This window comes from Phocoena sinus, chromosome 3, assembly GCF_008692025.1.
Source record: "Phocoena sinus isolate mPhoSin1 chromosome 3, mPhoSin1.pri, whole genome shotgun sequence".
Lineage (NCBI taxonomy): Eukaryota > Metazoa > Chordata > Mammalia > Artiodactyla > Phocoenidae > Phocoena > Phocoena sinus.
The window spans coordinates 166,578,155-166,601,384 of NC_045765.1; the positions used below are offsets into that span (position 1 = coordinate 166,578,155).

Sequence of the window (23,230 nt, forward strand, 5' to 3'; positions counted from 1 at the left end):
AATTTTCTTATTTTGTGCTAAACACATGGTATCAAAATTTTTCTTGGACTGTTACCATCTATTTTACTTTCAACCTATGGAATGTAAGATATTTTAGTTTTCTCAAAGGAAAAATAAACAGCAAAATGGGACCCTGCTTAACCATCTAATTTTTCCCCAGATTTATGCAGATTCCACCAGAATGGGCTTATCTGTGAATTGATTTATCCATTCACCAAAAAATTATAGTATTATACTTAGGACTGGTAATATAAAATAAATATGGCAAAGTTCTTGCTCTTGACAAATTTACCATCTGTTTGAGGAGGCAGACTTATAAATACACAATTAAATGTCAGTGAAATACACGCTTTGATTCTGTGAAACAGGACTGAGATGATGGTGACCTGAATTAGAAAAGAGACAGTTGAGAAGGGGAGGAGAGAAGGAGCCTAAGAGACCATATCTATAGGACTTAGCCTAGAGGTGAGGGAGAACAGGCAGGTGCCTCCCAGGTCTCCAGATTAAACTTTTAAATGGATGGTTGTATCACTGTTGACTGGGACATATAAAACATAGGCAACATGTTAGGAGAACTGTTTAAAATTGATGTAGTAACCATGTTTATTTTTTCCTTTGTTGTTCTTGACCTTTTGTTTTTCTTTTTTGTCCTTGCAGTCCAAGCAGTCCTTGCATCGGCTGCTGTCTTTATTTTATTTTTTTCCAGCTTTATTGAGATATAATTGACACATAACATTATGTAAGTTTAAGGTGTACAGTGTGTTGATTTGATACATTTATAAATTGCAAAATGCTTATCACCGTAGCATTAGCTACCACCTCCATCCTGTCACAAAATTATCATTTCTTTACTGTGGTGAGAACATTTAAGATCTACTTTCTTAGAAATTTTCAAGTATATGATACAGTATTATTAGCTATAATCACCATGCTGTAAATTAGATCCCCAAACTTGATAATCCTATAACTGGAAGCTTGTACCCTTTGACCCACATTTTCCCGTTTTCCCCAACCCCTGGTAACTTCCACTCTACTCTGTGTTTCTCTGGGTTTGGCATTTTTAGATTCCACATATAAGTGAGAGCATACAGAACTTGTCTTTCTCTGTCTGACTTATTTCACTTAGCATAATGCCCTCAAGGTCCAAGTTGTTGTAAATGGCAGGATTTCCTTCTTTCTTGTGACTGAATAATATTCCACTGTGTGTGTGTGTGTGTGTGTGTGTGTCTGCCTGTCTGTCTGTCTCACATCTTCTTTATCCATTAATTCGTCACTAGACACTTATGTTGTTTCCATATCTTGGTTATTGTGGGTAATGCTGTAATGAACATGGAAGTGTAGGTATCTCTTTGACATCCTGATTTTAATTCCTTTGGATATATAGCAGCAGTGGGATTGATTTATTGACCATTCTTATCTAATATTTTCCACCAGAATATTAAGAATCCTATGTGACAGGTATAATAATTAGCTCCCTGAAATCCCTTTTAAAATAATTTCTCTTTTAAGCATCAGATATAATGCTGTTCAAGTTCCATTCAAATTTAGGTTTGCTTGGATTGTCACCATCTCTCTATTTTACTCACAGCAGCAGTTCCTCAGTAAATTGGAGCATACAGGCTCAGCTAAGCCATACAACCACTCACCACTGAATTGAACCACTTTATAATTTTGGTCATTAATATAAAAGAGATCAGTCATACCATTTCTCAGTATTTCATAATTTGATATTTTAAATGAATGCATCATAATCAAATCTTAAAAGGCAGTTGAAAGGAGAGGTCCTGAGACTCCTGTTGGATTTTGTACAGTGAGGAGCTAATGGAACATAAGAACAGACTTTGTTATCAGAGGTTTAGGTCTAACGGGCCTGAACTGATCTTCTTCACCTGTGAGGTGTACCCACCTCTGGGACATGTGACAACCGCCACCATCCCCCCACCGTTCTGAGCATTTTACCAGTACACAGAGGCCAACCAGGCTTTAAAATATATTTTCTATTCATCTGTTTCAAAAAAACACTTCATCTCCATAGAAGAGGTGAAATTTCTAGTGCAAGGAAGCTCAGATTTACTGGGAGGACCCTCTGTGTTTGTTTATTGAGACATGGGATCTTACTATTTTGTAGGTGATGTCAAACTTGTTAATGCTAAAAGCAGGGGTCCATAAACAGCATATGTTTTAAGTCCAGTTAGGCAAGGAGCCAGCCGCCCCTGGACACTTGCCCAGCCAGGCTGACGCAGAGTGATGAAGGGAATGCATATGGCATTTTCAATCTGGGGCTGGCAGTGTTGCCACACACTGGGCCTGGAAGGTCCCAGACAAGGCCGATTGCATTCCTATTACATGGTCTCCATTCCAGTGAAAAAGAGCACACACGTGTTCTGTCTAATGTTTCACATGATTGAGTTTATGGCATCCATTGGGGTTATTAGTTTTTCACTTAAAAGGCAGCATCCAAAAGATGCTATAATAAAACATGCTGTAAACAAAGGAAAATGAAGTCATCTGTCTTCCGGTGTGTGTTGGTGTGGGGTTGGGGAGCATCAGTGTGGGCCAGGGAAGGGAGGCAAGAGGTGATAAATCAGGAAAGTGGTGACGATTGCTCTACATGTTTTCTGTTAGAAGCGTATGAAGTCACAAACATGAAGAGCCCTCGAGTATTGTCCCTTGTAAAAAAATTTTAAAAGATAGGCCCTGCGTAAAGAAAACTAGTTAGACTAATTAGAATCATGACAAAATAAATATTTTAACAGGCTTCCAGTTAAAGCTTCTGGTGTGGATACACATGGCTACTTTCTCTCCTACCAGAATTCATTTATACAATATTACTGAGACTTTTTTATTTTCCAAGCATAAACCAGCCATCACAGTTCCTACTGTGTCAAAATACCTGATGGAGAGTGACTTCATGACAAGTTCATAGAAACTAGACAACTACCCCGACAAACCAGGCAAGTCCTTGAGTCGGACTGGGAGGGAACTGGACACGAAACAGAAACCAATCAGCTCTCTGCACCAGTCACCTGTGGATAATGTTCATCTAGCGATAAGTGCAAACACTGGATTTGGATCTAACCAAAAGTGCAGCGTATCTACATAAAGATGATGGGAGGTGGGAAGGCTGCATCTGGGTTGGAGACACAGGAAGAGGGGTAAAGGGGTAAAGAATAAAGAGCTAAATCTTTTCCCATAGTGCACAGTTAATGGATAATGCCTGATGCTGGAAAATTCTTGTTGTTAGCTCTAAGGGATAAGTATCTAGATAACTGAAAGAGATGCGGGAAGGATAAAACAATTCTCTTTTTCATAATAAATCTTAGAAAGATATTTAACTCTTCCTTTCTGTGTATGTTTAACATTAATAAAATTATTTTAAAAGTATGGCCATAGGGTTTCCCTGGTGGCGCAGTGGTTGAGAGTCCGCCTGCTGATGCAGGGGGCGCAGGATCGTGCCCTAGTCCGGGAGGATCCCACATGCCGCAAAGCGGCTGGGCCTGTGAGCCATGGCCGCTGAGCCTGCATGTCTGGAGCCTGTGCTCTGCAACGGGAGAGGCCACAATAGTGAGAGGCCCGCGTGCCACAAAAAAGAAAAAAAAAAAAAGTATGACCATAATTGAATGTATTATATGTTGTGGGTTTTCCCTCTAATGAAACACCTAGTGCTATGTTCAAGGTCAAACCCTGTGCCCCTTAGATTTGGTCGTGTTTCTGAAGACATAATGTTTAAAATTCTTGCCAGATTAAGAGACCCAAATTTATAGTCCTAAAGTCCACCACCCAAAAATGGCATGTCCCACTTGCCAGGGTCCTCCCTGCTGTGCTTACAATGGAGGTATTCTGGTACTGGGGAAGGGAGGTGAGACTGAAAAATGCCAACAATGTATTAACTAGGGAAATCATGTGAAAATTTCTTATAGACCAAAAGTTATCATGTATTGTGTTATCAACTGGAAAGCTACCATTCTAACACTTTGAATCTGTGATCAAGAGCTTAAAATATAAATCTTAGACTGAACATAATGAGGTCCAAAAATCAAATTCTGGTTCCCTCATTTTAACTATTATCTTAAAAAAAAAAAAAAAAAGCTAAAGTTAACGTCAGAATATTCAGCATTTTGGGTCACTTATCAATGAAAGGAAGATGATTTGGGGGGAATCACCATTTTTATTCACACACAATTACATTTATTATCTCATCCTCATTGTTGATGTAGAAACTGTACAGATTCCTTTGCAGTTAACTTGAACACCGAACATTCTCTTCAATGCCTAATTTGACAAAAAAGTGTGCTTTTAACTTTGCAGAGTAGCTGGTGGGTGTCAGGACCTGAAGTTTTAGAGAGCCCTCTCCTTCACTTAAGGAAGGATGCCCCTGGCTCTATTTCTGCAGTATGATAAGCATACTTCATGTGTTTTCTCCTCCAGGAGTACCAGCCTTGTAATACCAACCCATGCCCTGAGCTGAAAAAGACCACACCCTGGACGCCCTGGACACCTGTCAACATCTCTGACAATGGGGGCCACTACGAGCAGCGATTTCGGTACACGTGCAAGGCCCGCCTGCCTGATCCAAACTTGCTGGAAGTGGGAAGGCAGAGAATTGAGATGCGGTACTGTTCTAGTGATGGAACCAGCAGCTGCTCCACCGACGGTGAGTAAGCGACTCTGTAGGGACTGACTCGCTTCCAGGGACAGGTGATCTGTCTTATCTCTAAGTTCATAGAAGAGCCCAGTTAAACCAAAATTTAACTGAGCTTCCTGTATTTTATTTGCTAAATCTGACAACCCTGTCTCCAATTCAGTCACTTATTCCCTTATTTCAGAGCAGGCTGTGAACTTACCTCTTACGACATCAAAGTAAAAAAAGAGAAAATGAATGACATTGTTTCTTTAACTTTATTCTCTTATCCGAACATATATTTTTTAATCCTTCCATTCTCAGATACATATAAAACCAACTAATATTCATTTTAAATGATATAAACTAAGGAAAAATTTTGATAAACATTTATAAAAGACTTATATTTCCTCCAAAAGTATATTGTGGGCATGGCTTAAAAAATAGTTTATCCTTCTTGTGTCTTAATGGCTTCAAGTTCTAACGACTAGCCATACATTTTGGTATTGATATCTTGAGAATACAAAATTGGACCTGTTTGCCTCTGATCGCATGAAATTAGGCTAAATTGTGTGTTCTTTATTGATTAACCACAAACTACTCTCTCATCAGAGAAAAAGGTTTCTAATCTATTTTCTCTGAAGAGCATCTGCCTAGGTTTCTGAGCCAGAATTTTTAAGCAGACAACCAAGAAACTTAACAATGGATAGAACTATTCACACATCTGACTTCTCACATTTCCCCAGAACTTCATGGCATACTTTGAGAGTTTTTTCTTAAAACTGTGTCACACTGCCTACCTTTGAGAAAATGACTGAATATTTTTTCATAAGTCAGTAAGCATTTCCATCAAAATGAACATGAATTGCACAAGGACAATTTGTTGTAGAATTCCCAATGGAAGTGAGAAAGGTGTATTTTCTTTGTAAGAAATTTCTCAGAACAGTAAGTGACCTATTACCCATAAAACCCTATTACTTGTATAAGGACTTTGCTACATTGACAAATTGAGTTCTTAGTTGCACCCCTGTTAATAGCAACTGCAGAGAAAGAAGCTTAAGTTATAGGAGATTATCATGCAAACTGCAATGTTATTTTTATTTAGTTTTGTGCTTCTGAGGTGTGTAAAAAGTGTTCCACTGATATTTGAGAGTATAGTTGCAACAGCAAAGCAGACAGTGCTACAGAATGAAAGTTTGGACTCTGGTTACTCTAAGAGTTCCTAACAGAATCGTGCTTTGGCCATTTCCCTTGCAGGCCTTTCTGGTGATTTCCTGCGTGCTGGGAGATACTCTTCCCACACCATCAACGGGGCCTGGTCAGCCTGGACCTCATGGTCACAGTGCAGCCGAGACTGCAGCAGGGGCATTCGCAACCGGAAGCGCGTTTGCAACAACCCGGAGCCCAAGTTTGGGGGCATGCCTTGCGTGGGCCCCTCCCTGGAATACCAGGAATGCAACATCTTGCCCTGCCCTGGTGAGTGGATTGAGTAATCTGGAAAAGACCGAAACATCAAGGGCCTTGGAAGACTTTCTCACTCAGCTTCCCTGGCTTTAGGTTTGAGACATAATTTGTGGTAGATAGATAGATAGATATAAATGTAGATGTAGATGTAGATATAAGTATAGACATAGATATTGATGTAGATATATAACAGTTATAAATATAGATACAGATGTAGATAAAGATATAGATAGATATAGTTATAATCTTCCAACTACATTGGTATAAAGACAGATATCACCTAGGCTGGATTATGTTCATCTATTTCTTCTGCTTTAACAGAAACTGAAGCATTCTCAGGAGCCACTCTAAGGGATTATGGCCCCAAGCACTGCACCACTTGAGAAGTGGGCTGGGCTGCCACGGTCCAGAGAGCAGGGTCCTGTCTTTAAACTGGAGGTCGGTCCCTCCCAGACTCTGATGTGCCCAGCACCCCCAAGAACTGACCTCCCTCCATGCCACAGAGTCCTCACCAGAATGACAGTTATCAGGGGTGGCCCAGCAGGGCCTTGCCAAGCCTGTCCCTGGTGCCCTCAGCTGACAGGGGTCTACATCCTCCTGAGGTCAGTCCTCTAAACACGCAGTATCCTCTCCTGCAGACCCACAGGAGCTGTGTTGTCTGGGTCTTCCTCCTGACCCCTGGCTTTTCATTCCGCAGGCTTCCCACAGAAGTGCAGGGTTAATAAAATGACCTTAAGGAGCCCCCTCGCCCCCGCTCAGGGCGTTGTCTGCTAATACAGCCCCGAAGGCTCCTCTGTCACCTTTGATGCTCTAACCATCTGTGCCTTCCTCTTGCCCCGGCTCTGAGTGCAGCTCTGTCACCTGGATCGCTTCCCCCTGACCTTCCCACAGTCAGAGGATCTTTAATTTAACCCGATTCCTCATGGCCATCCTGAGTGCTGGCCTCTGGCTGTGCATCCTGCCTTTTGATTTTGTAAGAGTGACCACCCAAGGAGAGCAGGACCATCTCACTCACGGCAGTGCCCTCAGCTCCCAGCGTGGGCCTGGCACACACTCGAAATAGCTCTCAGGGATGGTTATTGAATGATGAGAAAATAAGCAGTTGCTTACTTGATCTTCCTTTCTTTATTCATTCAGTTTTTCAGCAAACAATTTTGGATCACCCACTGTGTGCTATTCACTGAGTAAAGAAAGACACAGTGACCTGGTCCAGGTCAGAAAGGAACTTAAGAGTTCAGTGAGGACGCATCCTGTGAATAATGTCAACCCAGTATGGTTGGGTTGATGACAAGATGCAATGGCTACATCAGCTGGGGACACATGGAGCTGGAATCATGGCAGCTATATCAAGCAGGCTGCCCCTGGACTGGGCCTTGAGGGACAGATGGGAGTTGGTTATACAGACAAGCAGGGGTGGGGCATGAGGGGTCATTCCAAATACTGTGTACATTGGTTTTAAAGGCACACACCACTGCAAATATAGCATCTTTTTCAGTTGGTACAAACAACTTTCTGAGTTCCTTAAGCAAGGAACTGGCTTGTAGCAGTACTTAGTGAGCATCTATTAGATGGATGGATAGGTGGATAGATGGATGGATGGATGAATGGATGATGGATGGACGGAGGAGTGGATGGGTGGATGGGTAATGGATGGATGAGTGGATGATGGAGGGATGGATAGGTGGATGGGTGGATGGATGATGGATGGATGAGTGAATTATGGAGGGATAGGTGGATGGGTGGATGGATGATGGATGGATGAGTGGATAATGGATGGACGGATAGGTGGATGGGTGGATGGATGATGGATGGATGGATGAGTGGATGATGGATGGATGGATAGGTGGATGGATGATGGGTGGATGGAGGAGTGGATGCATGGATAGGTAATGGATAGATAAGCGGATGATGGATGGATGGATGGATGAATCAACACGTACATTAAGCTGAAAAACACAGCTCCCAGCTTTGTAGCTGGGCCACTCAGTAATGTCCTTGCTTCTCCAGTCCTCCTCCGCTGTCTCTGCCTGAGTTTCTCCAGCCTCAGGAGATGCTTCCCTCCAAACTACCCAGCTTTCCTGGCCAAGCGATGCTGAGGGGCTGGGAAAGGTCACAGAGACATGTCTTTCCCACAGCCCCAGCCTGGAGAATGGAAGGGCTCCTCCCCAGGGGCTGAGGGGATCCCTGGGGCAACATGATTAGATGAGGATCCATCCTGTAAAGTGGGGGAGGGAAAGCCACATGGGAAAGTCAGGATCCCTCCAGCCACTCCGCATCCCCAGGCTCCAGACGCAGGTCCATGCTGCTGTTGGCTGAATGTACAGACTCCTCCAGATGCTCGGATGCTGCCCTGGCCTTCGAGTGCAAGGCGTGGGCCCGTGTCCGAGATTTCCCATTAACATGATCTAGTGGCTGTTTTTATTTTCGTTGATTTGATGGTCAAGGCAGTATCAGGTACACGTAACCTTAATGTCTTGAAATAGCTCTGTCCTCATCTTCTTTTTGAAAGCCAAGTTTCCATAGAGGGATGTGAAAATATTCAGAGTGGCCCTTCTCACTTTCCACTTGGGAATGCATGAGTTCAGGGGGTTGAGTGGGGCAAATGTCAATTCTCTCTCCCACCTGCTAGAAAATTCCTAACACAGGCCAGGATGCAACTCAACACGGAGCGGTTGGAAGACTCAGGGCTCTTATAGGCTATTTTTACTTCATTTAGGACTCTTTCCTCCCTATGCATTTACTCCTCCTTTGTCCTCTTGGGTCCACAAGAAACAGTTACAAAGGGGTGGTATATTTTCTTTAAAAACAAGTTTTCTCATTACGATTAAGTTTGAAAATTAATTGAAGACCTGAGAAATATAAAACTACCTCTTAAATTAATCAATGAAAAATTCGATCTCCAATTCTAATGTGGATCAAAACTTGCAGTAAGGTTTGAAAGTTGAGCCCATGTTGAAATGATCCTTTTTCTTCTGTGGTTTGGTCTAACTAGTACTTTCACTGACATAATTTATTCCCAACATTGAGAAATAGCTTGGTCTTTCTCCATCACTCCTTTTTCTCAATTTGTGTTTGATTCAGAACTGATTCCAGACCTTGGCTGACAAAGGATAGCAGATGGTTCTTTGTTCCTAAGTCATATTCCAATTCAGTAAGATAATTTATTTCTTCTTTATTATGACAACAGTAAGTGCAAGGAAGAAGGAACAGTAAGTGAGAATCTCATGGAGGGGAGACCTTTTGAATCAAAGTGAATTTGGACAGGTGTGTGTTCTGTGGATGACATCAGTTAAGTACCTATGGTGTGCTAAGAACACTCCTCGCCTCTCTGTCCATGAAATCTTTGAGTCCACAGTTTGTTCTGTAAACTGCAAGTGACACAAAAGGAGGATAAGACACTGGTTCTGTCCTGGGCGGCTGGCAGAGGTAGCGCTAGCTGGGGCTCCACCTGAACAACTACAGAGCATTGTTCTGTAGTTCGTGGTCTTTCCCAGAGACTGGGTTTTGTACTGCAGATGTACACTCACTCCTTGGTCATCCTCGTGCTTGCATTTTACATGCTTAGAACTATTTCCTGAAAGAATAGGAGGAACTGAAGAAGCGTAGAGAGGAATGTGAAAAGCCAGGCGGAAGATCCTGAGTCCCCTCCTGTGATGGTCAGTGGTGCGCACAATGAATTCGCACAGTGCAGACTCTCTCTGTAGCCACATTGCATGGGTCAGATGGGGATTTCAGAAGCGGTGTGACTTTGTGTCCCTTCCCAGTGGATGGCGTGTGGTCTTGCTGGTCCTCCTGGTCAAAGTGCTCAGCGACATGTGGAGGTGGACATTATATGAGGACCCGCTCGTGCACAAACCCAGCCCCCGCCTATGGAGGCGACATCTGCCTGGGCCTGCACACGGAAGAGGCTCTCTGCAACACGCAGCCCTGCCCCGGTAAGCAACCCGGCCAGGCCCGTGCAGATAGCAGGGCAGACTCACCCTTTTCCTGATATGCAAATGGTGAAACGATGAAACCATATCACGATAAGACCAAAAGAGGGGAACACGTCAATGCCACGCTATTGCCGGTGATGTGACCTCATAATACATTGTTCTGCAATGGAGTCATTCTCGCCATGCTGTAGTTGCAGAACTAGTTACAGAAGCCAGTGTTAACCAAGTATTTTTAAAATATTTACGCTGGTAATGGGAGCTGACATTTACTTGCTTAGAATCAAGGTGGGGAAGCAGGAGAGCCCTTGTGAAGTGGCTTCACAGGAATCCCCCCAGGACCGTGGGCATGGGGGTTCCGGGCTCCGAGGCCAGCTGGCCCATGTGCCCAGTGGATGCCCTGCAGCAGCCCACCCCATCCAAGAATTAGCTTTGTTTTCTGCCATGTAGGGACCACTTGCAATGAAAATGAGACAATCTCTTCTGAGTCTAACTTCGACTTTGAAACACACACACACACACACACACACACACACACACACACACACGTTTTTAACTAGCTCCTGCAGACTTTCCTTGAAGGTTCCATGTATACTGAAAAGTTCCTAGAAACCAGATTCTCAGTCATCCCCAAAACTGGCACTTTACACATTTCTAAGGAAAATTATACCCTTTACAATGGATCAAAACACAAGTTTGGTTGCTAAATTTAATTTAAAAAGAGGAAAAAACCAAGCTGCATAGAAAAACATTATTTTACATTATTAATATTTCATAAATAATATTGAGAGTTCATTTTTTTTTAACCTCCTTACATAAAATGAGTATTCTCTCTTTTTACACATCTGTAGGTCCGGTGAATTTAACACATCTTAGCGAATCTACCTTTTTGGGGTAAAGTGACTTTAGCTAGTTCATCTTTTGGCCTTGATGACTTGTGTGTGGATGTGCTTCAGTGGCAGTAAACAAGGGATAGAGTGAATTCTACTATGAGTACAGCCTGCCTTTGGTGTACTGACCCTGCAAAGTTGTTTTCACAACTGGAAAGAGAGTATTTGTAGTAGCTTGAACCCCTTTCACAACCAGGGCTTTCTCATTAAGACACTGTCATTTCTCTTGCTTGAGCACTGAGGCCTGTAGAAATTTTCTGGAGAAGGATTTGAGTATGACCCCGTAGGAATGGGGTCTGCATTGATGATCTCTTTCCCACCAAGGAAGGGTCACGCACAGCCAGGCTTCATGCATTAGCTTATGGAGTGTCTAATACAGTTAATTTAGAGCATTAAAATAATGTGAGTTTTAGAAAATGTATTTTAAGCACATTATTTCTAATCAAAGGTATATGAGCTCTTTTATTCTTGCTTCTTTGTATTTTATTTACTGGACTGGTCATAAGATACGAGACCATCTTATTTATACACAGACCCACTATAAACATCATATGAAACCTTAATGCACATAAGCTGACCCAACTTCCAGGGTGATGGATCTTAGTGGGTCTTGTTGCCGCATCTCCTCTCTTCTGGCCCCTGCAGAGAGCTGGTCTGAGTGGTCAGAATGGTCCGAGTGTGATGTGTCTGGGGTCCAGGTCCGCATCCGCCAGTGCATTCTTCTGTTCCCCGTGGGCAGCCAGTGTTCCGGAAACACCACGGAGAGCCGGCCCTGTGTTTTTGATTCCAATTTCCTCCCAGGTAAGAGGGGAGATGCTTATTAGTGCGAACAAAATCATTTCCAATATTTTGAGAGGCAATGATTCCTAGGTGGGAGTTTTATCTGTGCTATCAGGTCCTGTTTGCTAAAACAGAGATGATTCAATCAACTCTTGTGGTTGCAAGGTGATTATAGATTTGTAGGTAATTGCGTCTGTAGACTTGAATTTAGGCCATGAGTTTTAAGGTTTTTTTAAGCACAACGTCTTCTACAATTTATTGCCTATAACACGGTCAGAATAGTTTGTTCAAAAAATGAAAATAGGTTATTTGGTTACTTTAATATTAAGTTAAATGCTTTGGCAAGGTTGTGCGTATGTGTTTGCACAGAGAAAAGAGGGCCATTCTCTTCACACAACCTTAGTTTATTTGGGAAAAGGGGAGGCTGTCCTTGCTCTCGTCTTGGAGAAGAGGTTGGCTTGGCCCTTTGGCTGCAGGATTTTCCATGTGAAATCGATGTTTAGTTATTAGTGATAGCTAGTCACCCATCATATGCTCACTGTAGGCACAGGCCTACATATGTGCCCACCATGTGCCTTAGCACTCTGATGTGGGCCAAAAGCAGAGACTAACCTCTTACAAGGTAATAACAGGGAATGCCTTGTTTTCCTTCACTAAAGGAAAGATATTATTTTAGAAAAAACTATCAGCTTCAGCCTCAAAAGGCACCTCAATCTTCTGTGGTCTAGAACTGCAAGAGTGTTTATTGTTGTTTCCTTTTCAACCATAGACGTATTTTTAATTCGTGTTAAGGAATGAGAAATCAACACCGGAGAGAATAGTGTTTCTGGACTCTTGAAATGGTGTTTATCCTTGGGCTTAAACATTTAGGTGGATCTCTCCTTTTGCTGGCATCCTACTTGTCAGTTTCACATGGGCCATGGCAAAGATCATGAATGGGCTCCGAGTAGGAAGGTTATTTGTTTTGGCAATTTATTCTGAGCTCTGGTGGTGTGGTCCCCCTCCCCAGGCAATGTGACAACACTGACTTTGATGAGACAAAAAATCTGAGGCAGAAATACTACAGACAAACACTGTGGGGTTCCACAGCTGGCAGAATACATTCTAACAGAAAATCAGCCCATATGCCAGCCTTACTTTGAAGCTAGCGCCCTGGTTTCAACCCAAGGGACCATAGCATTTTCTTTTTGTAATAATGAATCTCACCCCTTTCCAATCAAGGTGACCTTGACCAAATACATCTCTGGTTGGTTAAGAAAAAAAAAGAAAGAAATATGTTTTTGAAAACAATTAATCAGGCTTTTGGAAACTGACTCACATAAAACTCAAAATCATTAGACATTTCATAAATGAATCATTAATGTGATCTTCCTTCCCTACACCCTTTATACATTGTGATTAAACTTTGTTTTTCCAGAAGTATCTGTGGCAAGATCCAGCAGCGTAGAAGAGAAAAGGTGTGGAGGTAAGTTCTTTTTCTTAATTAATTTCAGGTATTTTCCATTCATTTCTCTTGCCATATGTTTCATATGATGTTTCAGCTACTGGCCAAGAAAAAAATAAAATAAAACCGGAGAAACTCCTGAATCCAAACACCTTATATTTCGGCAATAGAAATGCTAAGGAGTCCATATTTGACATCTGGATCAGTGGTTCTCAGGGGGTCCTTAGACCAGCATCATCAGTATCACCTGGGAACTTGATAGAAATGCAGATTCTCAGGCTGCACCACCATCTACAGAGTCAGAACCTCCCTGAGAGGGGCCCAGCACTCTGGCTTAATAAGCCCTTCAGGTGAATCTAGTGGACATAAGCTTTATGGCCCAGTGATCTGGGTATTAGCTACAGTTAGATTTCCTATGAGTAAAACAGAATTCAACCATTTTCTTTATATGTGTAGTGCAAGTCCATAGAAACCAGCCTCAAATCTCCAAACTGCTGAAATGATAAAATGTCAGAATTTTATTATGGGCAAAAGGCTATACCTATATCTCCAGAGATGTTTTTCTAACTTCCTGCAACCCTGAATGACAGAAATCACATTCTCTGGGTCAAATCCATAATGCTTTTGGACTTTCCCATCTAGTTCTATCCTGTTTGGATGGGAGGGACTGGCTGTCCATTGATCAGAGCCCAGCCCTGGTCCACCTTTGGTGTCAGAGCCAAAAACCACACACAAGACCAGCATCTTCATGTGTGTAGCTGATGACTATTCCTAACCATTTCTAACATAATCCATTCCAGCGGGAGGCCCCAGGCAGCTCAACCCAAAGGGCTTTGGTCTCTCACACTCAGAAGGAGTCTGGATTTTCATCGGTGTGTTTTAGGAATGTACCTAGTTATTAACTACACTGGTTAAGAATCTGCTGTCTGTGACGCTCTATCTGTTTAGTCAGCCGTCTGTTAATCCATTTGTTCAATCATCTTTCCTGAGCACCCGCTCTGGGTCAGTTTTGTGAGGGGTGTTCAGCTTACAGTGGGGACTCAAACAGCCCCAGCCCCTCTGGAACCAAAAGTCATATCCCAAGAGAGCCCTGTGCCTGAGAAGGGCAGTGTCTGGTGTCTGACTGGGTCAGTTCAGTGAGCCACTACTTGGGGATCCGGCTGCAAGATGAATGTTGGCTGGTTCACATAAGACGAATTATAGCTGTAGTATTTTTAGGTCAGCAGTCACTGTGTGCCAGACACCGTAGAGGTATCCTATTTCATCCTCACAAAGAACATTCGCGTGGGTGCCACAGCCCACTGTTCTTTACGTAAAACCCTTGGAGCTAGAGCAGGGTTTGGAAGTCAGCATTCTTCAGATTATAGATGGGTAATACGGGTCATATAAGGTATGACACCGCGAGGTCTGGGGGTCGCACTCCGTAACCAACCTCTTTAATGACGTTGCCGTGAAATGTAGGTGAAGTGAAGCTGCCAATCATCCTGGTTCTGAAGCAAATGATCAGGTCAGGTCAGGCTTCACTGCCAGGTGAGTGATGAAAAATCAGTTTTCAGAGACATTTTTGTTTGGGGAATTGTAGGAAAGGGATAGCAGCCACGTCTTTTTATCTGTATTTTATAAATAGGGATCATGAGGGTCAGAGAGATGAGGTTCACACAAACAGTCTAAGTGAAGCCAGCTTTGGATCTGGGCAATGGGATCCCAGCGTGAGCTTTAAGCCCGGAGCACCACGGGAAAAGGGGCCTGGTGCTGAGTGTCCCAGAGGAGGGTATCTGGTGTATGCAGCCACAGCAGCCCCGGCCAGGCGACACTCTTGGACAACACCCAGGGTCACCACTGGAGCAGAGCTTGTAGAGAGTGTTCCTGCCCTGAGGGAGGTCAAGGCAGAACCTGGGGGCAGCCAGCATGCCCTCCAGGCCTAACACAGTTCAAAAACCACTTTCCCCGGCCAGCCTTCTCAGGGTTCAGATACGGGAGTGCTGCCAAGGCCTTGAGCACCCGGGAGGACAGGAAGCCGTAGGCTCACTTGCATCCTAAAATGCAGCTCCTGCGTGTTTGAACCAGCTGTACCAAAGGCTGCACCAAGTCAAGCCTTGAGGTGCTATTGATTCAATCACAGAAACTTTAATTACTCTATAATATTCAGAACCAATCGTTTAAATCAGGCTGCTGACATTGACACAGCAGAGTAGGTGGGTAAGAGGTCAGATGGGGCTAATTGTGGGGCTGAGAGGTAAAAACAATCACCTAGCAAGGATGTTTGGGGATGCTTTTTTCAGTTTGTTGAGAAGAATCAAACTTTGCACAGAAAATTAGCCATTTGAATCGACTGGGTAGTTGGTTTCTATTCTAGGTTTACTGACCAAAATCAACAGCAAAAAGCGTTGTATTCAAAGCAAAGAGCCACGCTAAGCAGATTCAAGAGATTTAATAGGCTTGATTTTTCACTTATGCAGAAAAAATGTAGGCCTATTGAAATGTTCCAACTTAGCTATTTTTAGTTGCATGAGACACAAAGACTGTATAATCATCATAAAGATGTCAGATGGCCCCAACCTTCCCCAGGCACCTGCAGGAATGATTCATTTGACTAATAACAAAGTACCTGCATAGGGAGAGAGCCATACATCTTCTATATATTATTTTATCAATGCAGCAGAAGTACTTTTATCCATATGCTGCATTGACCCTGGGGGGTCCAAATGGCTAAAGTATAGAGAGATGACAACAGGTATGAAATCACTCTTGCTTATCTTGAGGGCAACTTCAGGGTTAGAGTAGAAGCTTCTAGCGGTTGCTGGTAGAATGGCCCCTGGATGCTTTATCCAGCTGTCCCAGGTTCAGCCCTAGAGTCTTCAGACAAAATCAGGAACAGTCAAAGATTTAGCAATTCCTTTCACTTTGTTAAACCAGTGACAGGATAATCAAGAAGTGAAAAATTGAGGTGGATGTCAGGAAGTGGGTGATATCTGTGGAATGTTCTAGTAACGTCCTCCTGGATTATCCAGCTCCAGGTGCTGAAGACACCTGAGGCGCGTGTTAGGAGTCACCTGTTTGGAGTCTCAGCATGGGTGGAGTACGTTTGTTCCAGTTCACAGAGAACAGAGGACGAGGCTGCCTCTCCACGCGGTGTTCATCCACCTCCTGGAGCGAATCTACCTCCCAGGGCCCAGGGCCCCGAAAAACAGTGTCCAGGAACAGCAAAGGGGCACAGCTTAAAGGGAGAAGCTTAGAGGGTTTAGGGACGGATGAAGGATGTTCCACCTGTGCTGTGGATCCCAGGTGAGGCGAGGACAGCTCAGAGAGTCCTCGGAAGGATCCCAGGTGTTTAAGGAGAAAACATCCCAGAACCTGGGTGTAGTAGACAAACTCACGGGTCTTCTCTCCCCGAGAGCCCTGGGGACCTCCCCACGTGGCCCAGCAGTCTCACCCGGCATCCACAGGGGTGCCCAGCAGGCATCTTCAGTGGTCCCATTTGGGTGCAGGGAGAGCAAGGGTGTCACTCAGCCCTCTGGTGGTGCATGGAGGGGACACCTTGGAAGAAAAGCCAGATCCCCAGGATGTGCAGTGGAGACATAGGGCCAAGAACCCTTAGGCAACTGGTTAGCTATACGGTACCAACACAGCATAGAAAAATTGAGGTCCTGTTTTGTTTTACCTGATTTTCAGTAATCTCAGCTTCATGGTCATGGCTCAGATGTTGTCTTTATTCCCTGAAAGGCTTAAAATTTTGATTGTAACATGTTTTACCAACACACAATGAATATCTTTTTTTCTTTTGTTGCTCTTTGTCAGAGATTAAGCAGTTCTTGGTTAAGCTACCTTGATGTCACTCAAACCAATCCTGTCTTAGAGACATGAGTCCATGTCAGCTCGTTTATTCAACATTGTGTATTTATAACTCAAAGAAAATTACTTAAAGATGCTATTAGATAGGAAAAACACTTTAAAAAAGAGGGTCATTTCATGACCATTAATAGATCATATTTGACACAAATCCTTTGTTTCTTTGGAGTAAGCCATTTTCTTTAAAAGGTCTCCAAAATACAATGTGAGTGAAAAAATGGTACCCAGGATAATGTTTACAACACGCACACATAGCATGCAAGTGCGCAGAGTGTCTCTGGAAGAGCACAGGAGAAGGTGGTGACAGTGGTTTCCTCTCAGAAAGAAAAAAAGATTTATTCTTGTATATCCTTTTGCACTTTTATTTTCATGCAATCAAATGTTATACAATATGTGTATCTTCGTATTCCAAAAAATGTAATGGAAAACATAAGAATGATATAATCGGAACACATTTTTAAATAAAATGAAATGATAAAGGAGGGGGAAATAATCGGGCTTGCAGGTGAGCAGTAATTGGAAGTACTAGATACATCCTTGCTTTGTTCCCAGGACACAGCCAGGCTGCAAGCAGGGACTCAGCCTGTTCAGGAAAACGGAAAACATGTTCACTAGAAACCCCCCAGACCACAGATCATGCTGCACTTGAAACAGAAGAACGGTCTCTTACAAGCCTTTAAAGAAAAAAGTGTCTCTGCTAGTGTATTTGGTGATCTTTAAAAGATCACCATATTATACGGTGGTTATAATCCATAAGAGCGTTGACTTAAACTACACTGAGCTCGCTGCAGAGAAGTGGCTTGGCGGCCATGACATTTCAAAGGAAGGCCCTATGATTTCCTGAGTTTTAGAAGGAGTGTGGAGCTTTCCATGGCGTCCTTCTCTTTTCCTCTGAGCCCACTGAGCTGGGGAGGAGTGCATCCTTTTCCAGGGTGGCCTCACTTTTGACGTTGTCTTCCCAGAGTTCAACTTGTTCCACATGATCGCCGTGGGGCTCAGCAGCTCCATCCTGGGCTGCCTTCTTACGCTGCTTGTCTACACCTACTGCCAGCGGTACCAGCAGCAGTCCCACGATGCCACCGTCATCCACCCCGTTGCGCCCGCCCCTCTCAACACCAGCATAACTAACCACATCAACAAACTGGACAAGTATGACTCGGTGGAGGCCATCAAGGTAAGGGATCAGCAGCCTCCACTGCAGCCAGGTGTGCAGAGAAGGCAGGTGGACCCTGATGGCAAAGCTCAGTGGTGGTGGCATAGGTGACAGGGTGGGGGACAAGGTAAATGGCTCCTCTTATTTTTTTTATTTTTATTTTATATTGAAGCATAGCTGATTAACAACATTGTGTTAGTTTCAGGTGTACAGCAAAGTGATTACATGTATCTATTCTTCAAATTCTTTGGATGACCTGCCTTATTTATTTATTTATTTATTTTTAACATCTTTATTGGGATATAATTGTATATATGTATACATATATCCCCATAGCTCCTCCCTCTTGCATCTCCCTCCCACCCTCCCTATTTCCCCCCTCTAGGTGGTCACAAAGCACCGAGCTGATCTCCCTGTGCTATGTGGCTGCTTCCCACTAGCTATCTATTTTACATTTGGTAGTGTATATATGTCCATGCCACTCTCTCACTTTGTCACAGCTTACCCTTCCCCCTCCCCATGTCCTCAAGTCCATTATCTACATCTGCGTCTTTATTCATGTCCTACCGCTAGGTTCTTCAGAACCTTTTTTTTTTTTAGATTCCATATATATGTTAGCATATGGTACTTGTTTTTCTCTTTGTGACTTACTTCACTCTGTATGACAGTCTCTAGGTCCATCCACCTCACAACAAATAACTCAGTTTTGTTTCTTTTTATGGCTGAGTAATATTCCATTGTATATATGTGCCACATCTTCTTTATCCATTCATCTGTCGATGGGCACGTAGGTTGCTTCCATGTCCTGGCTATTGTATATAGAGCTGCAATGAACATTGTGGTACATGATTCTTTTTTTTTTGGTGGTACACGGGCCTCTCACTGTTGTGGCCTCTCCTGTTGCGGAGCACAGGCTCTGGATGCGCAGGCTCAGCGGCCATGGCTCACAGGCCCAGCCGCTCCGCGGCATGTGGGATCTTCCCGGACTGGGGCATGAACCCATGTCCCCTGCATCAGCAGGCGGACTCCTAACCACTGCACTACCAGCGAAGCCCCCTACATGACTCTTTTTGAATTATGGTTTTCTCAGGGTATATGCCCAGTACTGGGATTGCTGAGTCGCATGGTAGTTCTATTTTTAGTCTTTTAAGGACCCTCCATACTATTCTCCATAGTGGCTGCATCAATTTACATTCCCACCAACAGTGCAAGAGGGCTCCCTTTACTTCATACCGTCTCCAGCATTTACTGTTTGTAGATTTTTGGATGATGGCCATTCTGACTTGTGTGAGGTGATACCTCAATGTAGCTTTGATTTGCATTTCTCTAATGTTTAGTGATGTTGAGCATCCTATCATGTGTTTGTTGGCAATCTGTATATCTTCTTTGGAGAAATGTTTATTTAGGTTTTCTGCCCATTTTGGGATTGTTGTTTGGTTTTTTGATATGGAGCTACATGAGCTGCTTGCATATTTTGGAGATTAATCCTTTGTCAGTTGCTTCATTTGCAAATATTTTCTCCCATTCTGAGGGTGGTCTTTTCATCTTGTTTATGTTTTCCTTTGCCGTGTAAAAGCTTTTACGTTTCATTAGGTCCCATTTGTTTATTTTTATTTCCATTTCTCTAGGAGGTGGGTCAAAAAGGATCTTGCTGTGATTTATGTCATAGAGTGTCCTGCCTATGTTTTCCCCCTAAGAGTTTTATAGTGTCTGGCCTTACATTTAGGTCTTCAATCCATTTTGAGTTTATTTTTTTGTATGGTGTTAGGGAGTGTTCTAATTTCATTCTTTTACATGTAGCTGCCCAATTTTCCCAGCATCACTTATGGAAGAGGCTGTCTTTTCTCCATTGTATATTCTTGCTACCTTCAACAAAGATAAGGTGACCATATGTGCGTGAGTTTATCTCCAGGCTTTCTATCCTGTTCCATTGATCTATATTTCTGATTTTGTGCCAGTACCATACTGTCTTGATTACTGTAGCTTTGTAGTATAGTCTGAAGTAAGGGAGTCTGTTTCCTCCAGGTCTGTTTTTCTTTCTCAAGATTGCTTTAACTGTTTGGGGTCTTTTGTGTTTCCATACAAATTGTGAAATTTTTGGTATAGTTCTGTGAAAAATGCCATTGGTAGTTTGAAAGGGATTATATTGAATCTGTAGATTGCTTTGGGTAGTATAGTCATTTTCACAATGTTGATTCTTCCAATCCAAAAACATGGTATAACTTTCCATCTGTTTGTATCATCTTTAATTTCTTTCATCAGTGTCTTATAGGCCTTGTTTTTGTATCCATTCAGCCAGTCTATGTCTTTTGGTTGGAGCATTTAATCCATTTACATTTAAGGTAGTTATCGATATGTATGTTCCTATTACCATTTTCTTAATTGTTTTGGGTTTGCTTTTTTACGTCTTTTCCTTCTCTTGTGTTTCCTGCCTAGAGAAGTTCCTTTAGCATTTGTTGTAAAGCTGGCTTGGTGGTGCTGAATTCTCTTAGCTTTTGCTTATCTGTAAAGATTTTAATTTCTCTGTTGAATCTGAATGAGATCCTTGCTGGGTAGAGTAATCTTGGTTGTAGGTTTTTCCCTTTCATCACTTTAAATATATCCTGCCATTCCCTTCTGGCTTGCAGAGTTTCTGCTGAAAGATCAGCTGTTAACCTTATTTGGATTCCCTTGTATGTTACTTGTTACTTTTCCCTTGCTGCTTTTTAATATTTTTTCTTTGTATTTAATTTTGATATTTTGATTAATATGTGTCTTGGCGTGTTTCTCCTTGGATTTAGCCTGTATGGGACTCTCTGTGCTTCCTGGACTTGATTGACTATTTCCTTTCTCATATTAGGGAAGTTTTCAACTATAATCTCTTCAAATATTTTCTCAGTCCCTTTATTTTTCTCTTCTTCTTCTGGGACCCCTCTAATTCGAATGTTGGTGCATCTAATGTTTTCCCAGAGGTCTCTGAGACTGTCCTCAATTCTTTTCATTCTTTTTTCTTTATTCTGCTCTGTGGTAGTTATTTACACTAGCTTATCTTCCAGGTCACTTATCTGTTCTTCTGCCTCAGTTATTCTGCTATTGATTCCTTCTAGAGAATTTTTAATTTCATTTATTGTGCTGTTCATTATTGTTTGTTTGCTTTTTAGTTCTTCTAGGTCCTTGTTAAATGTTTCTTCTATATGCTCCATTTTATTTCCAAGATTTTGGATCATCTTTACTATCATTACTCTGAATTCTTTTTCAGGTAGACTGCCTATTTCCTCTTCATTTGTTTGGTCTGGTGGGTTTTTACCTTGCTCCTTCATCTGCTGTGTGTTGCTCTGTCTTCTCATTTTACTTAACCTACTGTGTTTGGGGTCTCCTTTTCGCAGGCTGCAGGTTCATAGTTCCAGTTGTTTTTCGTGTGCGCTCCCAGTGGGTGAGGTTTGTTCAGTGGCTTGTGTAGGCTTCCTGATCAAGGGGACTGGTGCCTGTGTTCTGGTGGTTGAGGCTGGATCTTGGCTTTCTGGTGGGCAGGACCGCATCCGGTGGTGTGTTTTGGGGTGTCTGTGAACTTATTATGACTTTAGGTAGCTCCTCTGCTAATGGGTGGTGTTGTGTTCCTGTCTTGGTATTTGTTTGGCATAAGGTGTCCAGCACTATAGCTTGCTGGTCATTGAGTGGAGCTGGGTCTTAACATTGAGATGAAGATCTCTGGGAGAGCTTTCACTGATTGATATTACATGGGGCCAGGAGGTCTCTGGTGGTCTAGTGTCCTGAAATTGGCTCTCCCACCTCCGAGGCTCAGGCCTGACACCCGGCCGGAGCACCAGGACCCTGTCAGCCACATTGCAGACATCTCAACAGCTACAAAGGGAGCAAGCAAGCATTTTCTGACATGCCTTTTAAGCTTCGCTGTTCCCGTGAAAAGGTGGCTTCTCATATTGGGAATTAGGTTAAAAATGGGCATGGAAATGGCAACAAATAAAATGCTGGAAACTATCGAGTGATTGGTCACCGAGTGATTGGTCACCATCCAGATCTGCCTCCACTGTGCCTCAGCACCCAAAGAGCAGTCCCACCAAAGAGAAGAGCTCCGTGCTGAGGACCTGCACATGCTGAGTGGTGAAATGAGGACGGGGCTTGGTCAATCAGATATACAGGTCCATGTACAGGTCCATTACAGGAATCCCCAGGATGGCATCCTGAGAACAATTGTTACATTGTTATAAAGACTATCTTCTAATAACTTTGAAGCATAATGACATTTCTTCAATTCTGTGTAATGTTGATGCTGGTGCAATTGGTGGGGGGGGGGTGATGCATTGTGTTAAATTTCCTGAGTGGGTGATTAATAACCCAGTGTTTCACCCAGAAATTTAGAGTGAATGACCAGTCTCCTTCTTGTTCTAAGGAAGAAAAGGTGGAAAAGGGGTGAGCCTGACAGATCTAGGTTTATGAGTCACTTACCAGCCAGGTAGACTTCTCCCAGGTATTCATACTAACTGAGCCTACATTTTTTTTCTTGGTGAACTGGAGATAATGAGAATAAAGTGAGGTAAATTATACACAATACCTTGAACACTGCCTGGCAAAATACAAGTGGTTTTTATTTGAGGCATTTTGCATCCTGGTTCAGAGTACAAGTTACTTACTTCTTTGAACCTCAGTTTCTCCATCTTTAAAATGGATTAACACTATGTACTCCTGTATCATTGTTGTGAGGTTGAAATGGACTAAGGTACATGAAGCCCAGCATCCAGCAAATAGTGGCTGCTGTTCTTACTGTGTCTACACAAGAGGTCAGGAATGTGGCTGGAAAGACATCACAGGCTCTTGTTACTGCACCCAACCTCCTCTACCACCCACGTGAATGCAGGGAGTTCTCATGAGCTAAGTTACTTTTATTTTTTTTCTTGATTTTTTTTCTTTTGTCCTTCCATTGCAGTATAGTTGATTTACAATACTGTGCTCGTTTCTGGTGTATAGCAAAGTGATTCAGTTATACATACATATTCTTTTCTGACTCTTTTTCATTATAGGTTATTACAACATACTGAATCTAGTTCGCTGTGCTATACAGTAAATCCTTGCTTTTTATTTTATATATAATGGTATATATCT

The 23,230-nt window shown here is 42.8% G+C and overlaps 1 protein-coding gene across 3 annotated transcripts in view; it reads left to right on the forward strand.

Moving 5' to 3' along the window:
* SEMA5A (semaphorin 5A) overlaps positions 1 to 23,230 on the forward strand; it is a 477,269-nt gene that overhangs the window by 445,980 nt on the left and 8,059 nt on the right. For 2 of the 3 annotated variants that reach the window (XM_032627865.1, XM_032627866.1), the window contains 6 exons: positions 4,429 to 4,654; positions 5,879 to 6,097; positions 9,850 to 10,020; positions 11,553 to 11,708; positions 13,105 to 13,152; positions 17,943 to 18,154. In XM_032627865.1, coding sequence (XP_032483756.1) covers positions 4,429 to 4,654; positions 5,879 to 6,097; positions 9,850 to 10,020; positions 11,553 to 11,708; positions 13,105 to 13,152; positions 17,943 to 18,154 — 1,032 coding nt within the window. Of the gene's footprint in view, positions 1 to 4,428; positions 4,655 to 5,878; positions 6,098 to 9,849; positions 10,021 to 11,552; positions 11,709 to 13,104; positions 13,153 to 17,942; positions 18,155 to 22,831; positions 22,937 to 23,230 lie in introns of those variants that run through there. The other variant, XM_032627867.1, reaches the window with a different exon arrangement.